Raw genomic sequence first — 14499 nt, 5'->3', positions numbered from 1 at the left:
CTTCTCTTCAGGGCAGAGCTGGTAAAGCTTGGATGCCCTGGTGATCATTGCATGGAAAGATCCAATCTCGTCGGGCCGGAAGGCCTGGGCTGGGGGCGATTGGAGGTCTGTCCGGTCGTCACCGCCGCCGTCATCGGTACCCGTCGTGGCCGTGTCCGTTCCCGTGTTATCCCCAGGGACGGGGGACGTGGGCAAAGGTTGAGTAGGCCGCGAGGGCTGAAAAGGCGGGGCTGGATAGATCAGTCTTTTCTTGTTTGGGGGACTTCCCGCCGGGCCTGGCTCTGGCTCCTCCGTCGAGCCTGGTTCCGGTTCCTCCGTCAGTGGTAAGGGCAATCTCGTCCTTATCTCTGAACATAAGGATTGTAATGCCAACAAAATGGCCGCTGAGTTGTCCTGCGGCTCCGGAAGCGACGGGTGACTAGGACCCTCGCCGGTGCCGCCTTCGCTCTTGTCCCCTTCGTCAGGATCCCTCCCGTGGGAACGGGCCTCTTCGACGCTCTCGTCGAGGCCCTCTAAGACTTCTACCAGCTCCTCCTCGGATGCTGTGTCCGTGTCCACAATGGCCACCGGCCCCCCCCTCTTTTTCCGCCTCGGTCTTCACGGGGGTCTTTTCGATGGGTCTGAAAGAGGCTTCCCTCCGCGGAGGCAGGGAGACTCTGGGCCCCGAGGTTGCCTCCACTGGTGTAGCCTCCACAGGCTGTGCCAGGGCCACCGCGACTTCCTCGATAGAGGCCTTGGCCGGGTGAATCAAGGCCTTTACCAACTTCTGTGGGCCTGTGGCCTTCACCTTGGGGGGGGGGGGGGGGGGGAGGGTCACCTCCTCGCTCCCCCTCGGCTGGATCCTTCGAACTCGACCGGGGCCTCTCCAGAAGCTTTGCCGGGTTCTCGGCCTTCCTCTTCCCTGAGCCAGAGCGTTGGCTCGTGGTTGATGGCGCTGGAGAGGATGCGTCCTGCCTGGCAGCCAAGGAGCCCGACCGTTTGGCGCTCCCAGTACCCGCTGACTTGCGGTGCTTTGCCTTCTGTTGGGCCCCCGTTGCCGGGGCGCCCTCACAGGACTTAGAAGACCGCTCTGACTTCTTCTTCTCACCTGACAGGCTCTTTCCTTCCACCCAGTTGGTGAGACGAAGGTGATGGTCCTTGATGGTCCATTCCGACATGTTCCTGCAAAACGCACAGTCCTTCTCCACGTGCGTTTTGTCCTCATGAAGGCAGTAGAGACATTTCGAGTGTTCGTCCTCCTTGAACACATTCTGCAGCTGGCATCCAGGGCAAACCTGAACAGCTTTCCGGGCATCGAGCTTCCCTTCTCCTGGGCCATGTTCGGGTAGGCCGCAGAAACTCCTGGACTCCTCCAAGAAGTGTAACCCAACGAAATCTTCACCCTTGAGGGGCGTAGAAAAATTCGACAAGGATCCCCGTTAATCGGGTGTAGAGACGGTGGAGCTTGAGGCTCTATTTGACCGAAAAATTAGAAATTCTTTTTGAAAAAAGCGCGAAAACGCAGCAAAAGCTCGAGAGCTAAACACGAGGACTCCCAACACTTGAGCGTGGGGTAGAAATCTGAGGATGGCTGCCAGAGGCGGGGCTTAGGGAGAGGGCAGTCATTGGCTGGGGACAGTATGACCCAGAGACCAGTGATTGGTTACTACTGAGAAAGACAGATCAGAAACGAAACTGATACTGATTTTTTCTTTACTGAGGATTCCCGGCCTGACGACGGAGAATATTCATGAGCATGTGAATCCATGCCAGACCCCATGCTGGGGAACTTTATTATTTTGAAACCCATCAGATCCTTGGAGGCAAGAGACTTTTGTAGAAAAGGGACTTAACCACCGAAGGCTCTAAGAGTTGAGAGCGGAACTGTTAGCTTGGGCTGGGAAAGGTGGAGCGTGTGCTGTGCTCCGGAGTCCCGCCTTGTCCTGTGCTCAAAACGTGGGTAAGGGAGACACGGACTACTGCGTCCCAACTTATTAGTTGTGAATGCTTCTTTCTTTCCTGTGAACCCTATCCCACACTCTGTATTTAGCGGAAGGATTGGCAATAGGTTTTTCTTAGTATAGGCCCTTTTATTTTTGACAAAGACGCCACTGGGACTGCCTTATTATTTGATGGTCATATCTTGCTCCCATCTTAGATTTAGGTTTAGATTAGGCATTTTTCCAACCTGCATATACCGTTTAATAAACACACTTGAACTGTGATCACTTGTGTCCGTCTTTACTGTTGCCACCATGTGTTCCTTACATGCTGCCATGAGCCTGTGATCCAGATGGGGAAAGACATGAAGGTCTTACTTTCTGAGGAGAGTCGCTAACACTGACTGCAGCTTGGTGAAGTCCCTGGGTGCCGACGATCGACTGAATGGCAGGACCTTGAATTTGGTAGTGGCAATGTCCCACTGCAAATCCCTGTTACTTACTGTACTTCTGGTGGACTGGCACATGTAAGTAGGCATCCTGGAGATCTAGCAAGACAAGCCAGTCCTGCAGGTCGAAGGCTTTAAGGATCTGAGCAAGGGTAACCATCTTCAACCTGTCCTTGCGTAGGTATAGGTTCCAAAGTCAGATCCAGTATAGTACGTAAGCCATCTTTCTTTGCCGCTTGAAAAAGGGGAGTACCAACCCATGCCTCATTTAGAGCAGGAACCAGGATCTACGGCACCATTCACAAGAAGCTGACAAACCTCGTAGAAAAGGAAGGGTGTGGGGGTGGGGGGTGTGGAGGGAAGCAATGCTTAGTTGGGGAATGACTTTGAGGGCGTTGAACAAAGGGGAGTCAGTATCCCTGGTGAGAAATCTGTAAGGCCCAAGCATCTGAAGTGTTAAGGCTGCATTGCTTGCCATACTGGGAAATCCTGCCTCCAACAGGGGAAGAGTGGCAGAAGTGTGTTTCACAGGGGTTTCACAATCGGGGGTAAGGAGGGCACAGTGGAAGCTGACGAGCCTCCTTTTGGAACACCTCCGCCTTTACCTCTTGCCACACGGCGCTGCATTTGTTTGCCAGAGGGAGCTTTGCCCCTGTGAGCGTAGGAGGTGAAGTGCTGTTAGGTAAGAATTGGTGCAGTCACACTCAGACTACACAATATGTATCTGCTCGGTATTGGGTAACCCACCTTTTGGTATAGGTCTGTACTACACAAGTTGGTAGTGTGACTGACCAGCCGGCCCATCTCAAGAGTGGTAAATGTGAGCTGTAGAGCTGTACAGATGAAATCGGTCAATACAAATAACCAAGCAACGCTTGCACTCTCAGGGTTTCAGTTACAAATATATATTTATTTGCACATCAAGTTTTAGTTTAAGCATTCTTTAATAAGGCGTTGTTTGTAACAGTCAAGCAAAAATTGGAATAAATTTTCAACAGTCAATAAAGTTGGTGAATACTCTTTGGATATGCTAATACATTTTTCCTACACCCAGAAGTGACGACTTCAATAACAGGGATAGTATTGCATTTATATATAATACCAATTTACTTTTTTAGACTCTGAGCTTCAGGAAGGAAGGGTTAAAGAAAAATAGAAAGGTTAGAACATACTTTCTTATAACAGGAAGACAGTTTGAATCCTCCAATGAAATCTATGTAATCCTTTCCCAGCAGTAAGTGTTCAACAAATTATAACCTATGAAGGGACACGCAATGCCAAAGCCAATGGATTCAGAAATGTGCCTTTAGGGAGCCAGGACAGCCAAAGTCAATTGGCCAAAGTCTATAGTTCTGATGCACTTCTTGGATAAAAGTATTTCACAAAGTCAGATAGTTCAAATAGAATCAATGAAGGGACACAATCTATTTGATCCTGTGCAAGGGGAGTTGAGATCAACTCAGAAAGCTAAGCAAGTACATATCTCAAGTGAGAAAGCATGACTTAAGTCGAGAAGGTAAGTACCCCAATCCCAAAAAGTACCTCTGGTTTGAAGAAAGTGTTCCAGCTGGAGGTCGTCATGCTATAGCCAAGCAGACCCTGGTTCCTGAGCCTCAGTGGAGACGAGATGGGAGGACGTCTGGAGGGCTCATGCGGTAGTACTTGGGAAGGACTTTGGCAGCTACGGACTCTCTTCGATTCAGCGGCTCTTCGCCGTTTCAGCACTTCACAAACAGCACTGATGCAGAACGAATATCTCTGGTTGGACTTCACTTGCTCCCTCGGTCTTGGACTTTGGTGAGGGGACTGTGGATGAGGATTTCCTGCTTCTGGCATGTACTTCGGAGGATCCTGGAGCTTTTAGCTGGACTTGTTCTGCGGCAGACGTTGCACTTCGTTATGGACACTTGACCCCTGGAATTGGGGTTCTGCAGCAACGGAGAGGCACAGCCAGTCGGGGATTGCGCCAAAGTGGAGTTTGTCTCGGGGTTAGTTAGTCCCACTAACCCAAGGGAAGAAGTCGCCCCTTCGGAGCTTCTCTGTCGATATAAAAAAGGAGGTCAGCACAGCAGCAGGGCTTCCCCGGTACTTGAGGTCCAGGAATTTGCAGCAGGCTTCTCTTCACGATTTCTGCTTCAGATGTTTCTTCCAGTGGTCGACTCTACCTCTAGTCCCAAAACTCTCGCCTTTTAAGCAAGTTTCCCATTCATCAACAGCCTAGGCTGTCAATTACACAGCAGGGTGGTTGTCCTTCCAGGACAGCCAGCCGGCCAATCAGGACTGGTTTCGTTCAGGCACTCCTAGAGACAAAGGACGGGTGAGTTTCGGGAACCTCACTCACTTCCTGCCCTTCCAGACACACTGGAGCCAGGGGTGGGCTTTAGGGCTGAAGCCTGCCAAAGGTAAAAACACACAATGGGCTCAAACCTGTCTCAATGCGCAGAGTAAAAGCCAAGAAAGACCTCACAAACAGAAAATGGCGAAAAGAGGCCAGGTCAATTTTGACAAAATTGACACCCATGGGTGCTTTAATACGGCTGAGGGTACAGCCTGCGGTAAAAAAGCACAATGGTAGTAATAAATAAACCAATGCCACCAGCCATTTAAAGTTGTGAGGGCAACAAAAAATGTTACATGAGAAAGTAATATAAGGGGCTATTAAGTAACCCCGCCAGCACTCCACATAAGATGGTGTGCGCTGGACGTACAAAGGAAAAAGGTAAGATCAATTCACCTTACTATTCTTGGGAACAGTAGTTCACCCAAGAAAAGGTATTTAAACCTTAAGAGAAATCACAGTGACACTGCACTGAAGGTGTGTGTCACCATACAAAAAGGCAGATGCCTATGGAGTTTGTCAAACATAAAATCTAGTCAGGGAAAAGCACAAGAGGGAATGAGAAAAAGGTCCCACTCACTCTGGAGTTAAAATTCTAAAGTTCCAAATCCAGCAAAAGAGCTGGGGGTCTCCAAGGTGGGAGGAAATTAGCACAGAAATGAAAATTCTCCCTAACAAGGGGCGAAAAACCCTACACCTGCCTGTGTGCGACACTGGATGTTGCTGCTGAACCACAAGGTCTAGAGATTTGGCAGTAGCTTTGGAGCACCGACATTTCTGGAGTGATTCATTGGGCTTTAGTCCTAAATAACTTGTTGCCATCAAACAGCATGGCCCAGAGTATAGCCTGGATATCTGGGGGGAAACCAGAGGTTCTAAACCACGAGTACCTACCTCCTCAATAACGTTCCCATGACCATCGTCCAATCCACAAAGTTTGCTGCCTGACAAGCATTTGTGTCAGGATGCTTGTCATCCTTGACTAGGGCTTTAAAACCCTCCCTTTGATCTCCTGCAGAGAGGTGTTCTGCAACCCCTGAGACGGCAGACCACAGATGGACAGAATGTGGCCATGGCACAGGAGCGATTGATGGCTGCCTAAGCAAACAAACGTTCACCAGGCATGATATGATAGGTCATTTATAATGCACATGTACACATCATCAATCCTCTTACTCTCCCTGTCCAGAGGCAATGAAGGCAAAGACGTATTTTGGCTTGCAGCGGACTACCAGGTTCTCAGGTGTGTGAAAAACAGAAGTACTGCCCTCGGTTTCTTTGCCAAATCCCAGTTCTCAGTCGGCACCAGAGCTGGTTTTGACCATAATTCAAGGACTGGAGACTCGACTGCTGCGTTGAAGGGTCTCCCTATGAGAACCTCAATCAAGAATGTCCGTCAGCTCATATTGCACCTTGGGTTTAGAAGGGGAAGACAACCCTAGGGTCCCAACCACTTTAGCCATCAGGCGGGCCTCGAAAGCAACATTGAGGTTTTAACAGGTGTAGGAGTAAGGAGCATGTAAAAGTCGTGTTATGTGGTCTTGTACCACGTACTACTGCCTCTTGCGTGGTCTCTTGGCACTCTGGCAGATCTGCAATGGAAGGAGGGTTGTGGGGCGGTTTGTTAGTGGGATTGAGAGGGAGAAGAGCAAGAGCGCTTTGATGTGCTGTTGGCAGCTTCAGTTTGGAAAAACCGGTCATTGAGCGTTGTTGCTTTTTTGTGTGGTAGCCATCATGCAGTGTTGGGGTATGTGCTTTGTGTTTCGTTTCATGTTGGATGTTGTGGAGTGAGTGAGGTAGAGGTAGGGTTGTGTACAGTTTGGAGTTTGAGGGCGAGTATGAGGAGTATTTTGGTATAGTTAGTTAACATTTCCTATCCCCAAATAAAAATCCATCCAAGAGCGACATTTTCTACCCCCAAAATACATCTAAGTGCTGCACACAGATAACTTCCAATAATTCTATTGGACAATCTAGGAGTGAAGCATGTAATCTAGTCAGTGTAATAATATGACAGTGATCGTGTAGAAGTGGCAGGGTTTTCCGCCTGTGCCACCTACTTTAGTTGTAGCTGTAGGGTGCTTGGTCGCTCGTCCATGGGCGAACAGGGGCAGCCATGGTCATGAGCTGCCCAGAAAGGAGCTGCCCTTTGCCTCTGGACGGCTGCCTAGACAAGGCAGCCCTGGGTTCCTCTGGTAAGAGGCAAGCTTTTGAGGGAGGCCAGCCACTCAAGGGGAGGGGAGGCAGACTGAGCACAGGTGGAGGACATGGTGGGGTCTGGGGAAGGAATCCAAGTACGGGGAGCGGTTCGGGGGAGGCAGAAAGAAAAAAGGGGGGGGGGAAGGAAAGTGGATGAGGCACTTACCTGGGTTGTTCTTAGGATTGTTAAAGAGACATTTTATTTTAACAGTTTCTTCAAGTTGAGATGGTCCCTCTGTCATTCCTATTTCCTTTGGGGGGTTAGGGGGAAGAGTTCCTGTGCTTCGCTGCTATGCAGAAGAATGCTGTTACTCCAGATTGTTTTGAGTGTTGTTTCAGTACAAGGAGGGTGTTGTTGCTGGATTTTAGGGTTTGTGTTGGTTTGTTGATGGTGAATTCTTCCTGTTTGAACTCTGCTCCTTGGCCATGGCTTGCTCTTTATGTTATGCGCAGTGTTTTGAAGAGTTGCTTTTTGACTGGCAGCCAATGCAGCGTTCTTAGTGCTGGTGTTATGTGGTCTCTTCTGGCAAGTTTAAGTAGTCTTGCCGCTACGTTCTGTATCTGTTGAATCTTCCTCAACCGGTAATCTGGCAATCCCAGGCAGATGCGGTTGGCGTAGTCCATTCTTGACATTACGAGAGCGAGATAAGTGTTCTGTGTGTAAAGGATAGGAAGGGTAACTTCTTGACTGTGTGAAGGCGGAAGAAGCATTTCTTAACTATCGCATTGACTTGGGTTTCTAGTGTTGGTTCTTTGTCCATTAGTATTCCAAGGTTTTTAACCACCTTGGATGGCTCCTGGAGAAGTATCCAGAACACTTGTCTCTTGCAAGTTAGCACAAAGATCCAGCAATTCTGTCTCACCCCCCCCCCACCTCCCTCAATACAATTCCTCAGTGAAGTCTCTAACTTCTCTGGGGTACAGGGATTCCAGTACAAAAGGGATGGGATCTCCTTCCTGAACATAAATGCCTTCCAAACAAGACAAACCCACCCCTAGGGAGTAGGGCATACTCCCAAAGAATCTCAGCACCAGTGACGCCATGGAATGAGGAGCTGGAGTTGGAAGAGAGCGGTGCAGCGTCGAGGTATTTCCTTGCACGGTGGAGCCGTGGCAGAGCTCGAATGAGTAGAGTCAGGAACTGTTAGGGGTATGCCAGCTCATCTGCTGAGCCCAGTGGACCCACAATACGCCATCAATCATATTTAGCCGAAAGGCATCCCATTTCTCCAGCATGGAGGATTGGGTGGGAAAAGTTACCTGCGGTTCATGTTTCCCAGAGTAGACTATGGAGCAGTGACGTTTCTTCTTTTGACCTTGTGGACCACTGACTGTTCTTTAGTTCAGTGTTCTGGCCATTCTCGAAGTGCCTTGGTTTGCACTGACTGGCATAAACAGTAATCCTGCGTGTTGCTCTCTCTACCTCCTTCTGGACTTTGGTGCCTGCATTGCCCCGCTTTGCCCAGTGGCTGTGTTGTGCTTTTGCCATTTTTCCACCTTCCATCATGGCCGCCGCCCCTGAGCACCGAAGTACTCGTATGCCTGAACTGCCTTCTGCCTGATTGTGTCTCCATTTTGACTTCAGGGTCATTCAGGAGCCAGGAGGAGAGAGCCGGCTCACGTCACAAAGGCCATACTCCTCCTTTGAAAGTATTGTCGGCAAACTTGGTGTCCCCCAGACTATCTCTCTCTCACCCTTGCCACCATCTACAGGCCCCCTGTCCTGGTGTCTTCCTTTCTGAATGGGTTTACTTCACCACCTCTTCTGGCCTCTACCTCTGAACTCCTTGGAGACTTCAACATCCACCTTGACTCCACTGTTTCTGCCTCTTCTCTCTTTCATGATCTCCCTCCCTCCCCACTCTGCCAGACACACTCTTGATGCCTTAATTTCTGCTGAAGTCCTGCACTACAACACTCTCACTACCCTGCTCTCCTGGTCCGATCACCCTCTGCTGCGTTTGCCTCCACCTTCATCCCTCCTCCTTCACCTTCTCTTGATTCTCCTACCAACTATGTATTTACCAACCTTTACCTTGCTATCACTAACACTCTTGACATTCTTGCCCCTGTCATGAGGACCCGCCTGAAACCTACCTCCAAGCGTAACAGTTGGTACGACTCTGATCTAGCTGCTTTGAAACGCAAGTGCAGAGTTGCTGAATGAAGTGGCAGACCTTGGGCTCATCCTCTGACAAACTGGCCAACTGCCTACTCCAAAGGCAATACTGTCTCCCTATCCGCTCCAAGTAGAGGGCTCACATCCAGGCTTGTATCTCTGGAGCCTCTAACAACACGGCTGAACTGTTCAAAATCTGCAAAGGCAATCCATCTGCAGTTTCCATCTCACCTCTTCCTTCTAAGGCCCTCTGTACTGCACTGCCCACCAATTACACCTCTAAAACTCGGGCCATTCTGACCTTTCTCTCTTGTTCCCCCTCCTCCATTCTTCCACCTGCCTCTTTCCTCCCTTGGCCTCTCTTCCACCTATCACAACAGATGAGATCTCTAAATAAGTCTGCTCTATGAAGGTCTCATCCAAACAGGTGTCTCCCAGTTCTTCCAGAACCCTTAAGGACAAGATCTCCCTTGCTCCATCTCTTGCCGACTTCTGCAACCACTCCCTAGCATCTGACTCTTCCCCCTCTTCTCTCAAGCACTCCCACCCTAAAAAGCCTTCAGTCGACCCCTAGTGTCCAGACAACTACTGCCCTATCTCTACTACACCCCTCCTTGGGAAACTCCTGGAGAAGTTGGTTGTCCCCACAACTGACCCAACACAGTGAGCTTGTTGGTTGTTTACATGACCAACAATCTGGATTCCGAGCATCCAGAGACACTGAAACTGATCTCCTGAACACCTGTGAGGAACTGCTTGCAAATCTTGACTTACTCTCCTGCTGTTCTCATTTTCCTTGACCTCTCTTCCACCTCTGACACTGTCAATCATTCTATCCTCATAAAGCAGCTCCAAGGTACTCTTGGTATCTCAGACCGGGCACTGAATTGGTCGACGACCTTCCTCACAGATCCCCCTTTCCAGGTGCGCCTGGGCTCCTTCTCCTCCTCCACCACCACCACCACCGCCGCTCTCTACACGTGGTGTTGCCCAGGGCTCTATCCTTTCACCTTGGCTTTTCAACATCTACCTGCAAACTCTTGCTCACCTGATCTCTCCCATCTCTCATTCCCAGAGTTACGCAGATGACGCATCTTCTTCAAGCTCCCCTCCTTCAGCTCCATCATCCCCAACGGCTTGTCTGCTATTCTGTCTTGGTGCAACTCCAATGATCTCTGTCTTAATGCCAGACACCTGCTCCCAGTTTCCCTCCTGCACTCTGGCTGTCCTCTGTGGGCTCACCTCCCGCTTGACCACTGAGGCCAGAAACCTAGGGGTCATCTCTGAATCCTCCCTCTCCTTTACTCCTCACATCTTGGACCTTTCCAAGAAGACTCACTTACTACTTCACCTCCTTAGGGGCATTCTCCCTTTTCTCAACTTCCCCCAGAAGCTCAATGTCTCTAGAGCTCTGGTCCTCTCCAGGCTACACTACTTTAACAGCCTCTTCCTCAACCTGCCTCTTTGTTCGCTTTGCCCCTCTTCAACTAGTCCAGAATAGGGCTGCAAGACTTATCCTTGGCCTCAAGCCGTGGGACTGTATCTCTCCAGCTCTGAAACTCTGCACTGGCTCCCGGTTGCTGAAATGATCAAATTCAAGACCTTTTTAAGCATCCACAAGGCTGTCGGGGGCCGGGTACCATGCTACCTGCAACTCTCTCTCACTAAATACTCTCCTTCCTTCGATCGTCTGGCTCCAACTCTCTGCTGATCAAATGCTTCGACAAGCCGAGAGCTGGGGGCAGATCTCTCTCCTCCGCTAGCTCCCTCCTATCCAACAGCCTCTCTCTCTGTCTTGAACCAGACAACCTCTGGTTCTGCAAACAACTCAAGACCTCTCTTCTCCTTCTTCCCTCTCACCCCCCTCTTGTGCCATGCCAACCATCCCTTTTGTCCCAGAGATTGGCAGCCTGGTCCCTCAAGAATCCAATAGGTTCCTGGCCTTCTGCCCAATCGCCCCCAGAATCCCCCTACACTGCCCTTTGGGCCCACACCCGCCTGTCGGGTGGTTTGCCCCCGCTCTGCACTTACCTGTTGGGCACTAGACCACCCTATCCACCTGAGATATCTGCACCCATGTACTTACCTGTTGCCTCCCCAACGGTCACCTCTGGCACTTCCTCTGCCAGCACTAGCACTTATCCCCACCTCATCTCCCGCCCTTTTTTTTCCCTTTTTCTTTCACTGCACTTGCACATTCTGAATGTCACAAGGCCTAGTAGGACCACTGTCTGTTTCTATTTATTCATTGCCAATTTAGTTGTTAATTTGCTCCCTTGTGGCGCTCTGAAACATGGTCTTGTATACGCGCCTTATAAATATCCAATAAATAAATGGTGTCCCCCTCCAAGACACTACAAGCAGATCCTGTTTGGGAAGGGGGTGTGTGGTTGGGGGAGGATTGGAGACAGACTGTGGCACCCGCAGTTGCCAGTTTTTTTTAAAATAAGGCCTTTGTCAGATCCGGCATGGTGCGAAATGAAAATGTATTTTTTTAAAGAAGCAGTTTTCCTGAATGGAGCTGTCAGAAATGCCCCATGGTCGCTTTGGTGTCGTCGGCATATATAGCGCCCCTTGACCTCAGCGCGACATGGGCGTTCTGTACATTTTCTGTCTAGTTATTTCAGACCATTGCCGCTCCACACATTACACTGTTCATAAACTGCCTGGTTCTACTTGAGGTGTCGGAGCGAGGCGAATGACACGTCAACACAGTATTCCGCAATTCATGTTCCGACACTACTCTCTATGTTCCCGCCTTCCTACTTGTCCTGGTCAGCGTCTCCTCAGTTCCGGGTATTTTCTTCTTCACTGTGCCTGTTCTCGGTTGTTCCTTCTATTTCATGCTGTTTACCCAATTGACGTACATGACTTCTTTGGAATTCAACGGACAAGGAGTATTACAAGTTTATTTTCAGCTTGCCTTATCAGTCAAAGGTCTGGCGCCCAGGCTCTCTCTCACTGGCACCTTTTCAACCATTTGGTACTCTGTGTGAGACACAGTTTGCAAGGTCCTATTTCATCTCACCCTTCCTGCCACTGATGTTCTTTCGGAGCCTGTTTAACCGTCCAATTCTTTGCCGTACCAATAGTCCCACCAGCATTAACATCATACATGCTTTGAAATGTGGCTTGGGTTACGGCCCCTTCCTGGGAATTCAAAGCGACAGTAGGCATTCTTTTTGTGCGCATTTTTAAACAGAATAATGTGCCATGCTCTATGAAACGTGTTTCAGAAGTGCCACTCCACTTGCATCTCCACTAACGAGTACCTCTTGCTCATACAGGTCAGTTTATAAATGTTCTATTATTCTGGATTTCCTGTTTGCGCTGAAATCCAACTGCAGTGGAGCATATTCCATATGCCACTGTCACCTTCAACACCCGGCAACCCTTGCCCATAGTCTCCCTAATCAGATTTGGAAACTATGTAAGCTCAGCCCCACGACTGTGAAGCACTATTTCAGTTCTGTAAAAGAATCCTCTTGTGAGTACATCAGCTAAATAGTCTGTTTTTATGGAATTTGGAGTAGACTGTGTCCCATCTAAGATTAGATGTGTCAGAAGGAGGAGGTTTGGCATGTACATGCAAGCTGTTGGTCACTTGAGAATTCCACATGCTGCAGATTTTTCTTCAGGAGTGGTTTTCACAGTGGCTATTTTTTTCCAATACCATGTTGCACTGTGAATTCAAAGGTTTTCTCTTCCATTAAGTCTGCCTGGTCATTCATGCTTTGTTCAATTTTGCCTACTCCACTGTCCACAGTCATCACACTTTTGTTGATCTCTGATACAAAAGGGTGAAACCTATTAATGGATTTTGCTTTTGATCTCCTGTACCATCACTAGTAAATCACTTTGTTGCAAGATCAGTTCTTGTTTCCTTCAAAGGCGCCTCATCATCACCGCATCCCTCTGGATGGTTTAAGGGATACCTGCCCCTGCATCATGTTTGCATAGTTGTCACAACATTCACCTGGTGTTCTTTCTTCTGGGTACTAGATGTTTTTCCATCCAGTCGGTGTGTAAGCAGCAGCGTGTAACCAGAGGGTGTGTAACAATGGTTCCAGGCTTCTCTGATTGCACCAGAGACAGGGCCCCACATCCTCCACAGCAAGGACTTAGACTTGGAACAGAGGCTCATTGTGCACCTTGCCTTGATCACTTAGTTTGCTTCCCAGATGTTGCTTTGCACCAAAGAAATTCACCTACTTTGCAGAACCCCTAATTGAGCCAATACCTCTAATCTTAGAGAAGGTGCCACAGTCGGGCCCAAGCCACTACGAGACACCTCTCATGCACACTGGTCTTTTGATGCATGGTCAGCAGGTTGTGCGGAGGGGCCGCGAGATACAGCCCTATGTCCCAGCAGGGAGCAACAACGCACGCAGCCCAATCAATCTTCTCCTGCTCCCGAAATACTCTTAAAATGAAAAAAGATTCTTCCCAGGTTGAGCCATTTACCGCCATCGTCCATACAGCCAATACAAAAGGCATTCAGTCCGGTGAGGGCATAATTAATCATCCTGTGAAAGTGGCACGGCATTTTTCAACAAAAAGGGCATTTTCCTAAATGTGCTAGGCCTCTGGGGGATAAAAGCCATCAGAGGGTATGGTTGAATGTCCTCAAAACCTTCTCAGCACTTTACTTGGGTAAGCATCCAACTTGTTGACTGCATTGAGTCCCTTCTAGTCCACACACAAATGTGAATCTGTAGGTCTGAATTTCAGAACTGGGACCACTGGAATAGACCAGGGACCATAGGTGGGCTCAAGCAACAGCAGGTCAAACTTCTTAATGACTTCTGCTTTGATGTAGACACACTCACTGTCTGACATTCAGTAACTTTAGCTCTTTGTGGGTAGAGGTCTGTCCCCTGATCCTTCGTACCTTAGTAGGCGGTGGTGAATGTTAGGCAGTCTCAACCAAGGGAAGATCTCAGAAGCATAACCCCAGATGTGTGCTCTACTCTAGCTATGAATGCAAGTCTGGGTAACCAGAAAAGAAATTGGGCTCAACTCAATGGTGTACCAGATCCAAGTCAGTCGGACTTTAAGGAAGACCACTAGAGCACCTGTTTCCAGAGAGAAATGGACTCCATCTCACAGTGCAACAGGTCTTGTGGTTTACAATTCCCATGCAACAGCCTCTTTCTTTCAAGGAAGCAGGTGTGAGGGAGTATATAGGGAAGTTCTGCATAGTTGCTTTAGGCAAGGATTATACAGCAGATTTGAGAAAAGGACTTGCAGTACTGTTTAACTAAACTATACAATTTGAAGTGACTGGTGGGACACCAACTGAATTTTATGTGATATTAAATGCATGTTGCAAATCTAATGAAAATTAGAAAATTGTGATAAGCACCAACCTTTTCTGTGACAGACCAAGGTCTCTACGCTGATATGAAGCTTCCTAAGCTGTAGATCAAGGTTCTCAAATTGCTGTTGCTTTTCTTCAAACCACTGGAAAAAAAA

General features: G+C 48.9%; 1 protein-coding gene across 1 annotated transcript in view; it reads right to left on the bottom strand.

Annotated features, from left to right (window-relative positions):
- SNX2 (sorting nexin 2) overlaps nt 1-14499 on the bottom strand; it is a 625746-nt gene that overhangs the window by 175822 nt on the left and 435425 nt on the right. Inside the window, exon 10 of the mRNA XM_069625578.1 lies at nt 14394-14487. Within this exon, the coding sequence (XP_069481679.1) occupies nt 14394-14487 (94 nt within the window). The remainder of the gene's footprint in view (nt 1-14393; nt 14488-14499) is intronic.

The sequence above is a fragment of the Ambystoma mexicanum genome, chromosome 6p (assembly GCF_040938575.1).
Source record: "Ambystoma mexicanum isolate Mex_15411 chromosome 6p, UKY_AmexF1_1, whole genome shotgun sequence".
NCBI lineage: Eukaryota > Metazoa > Chordata > Amphibia > Caudata > Ambystomatidae > Ambystoma > Ambystoma mexicanum.
The sequence above is the reverse complement of the archived record's forward strand: the minus strand, read 5'-3'. Positions and strand labels throughout refer to the sequence as shown.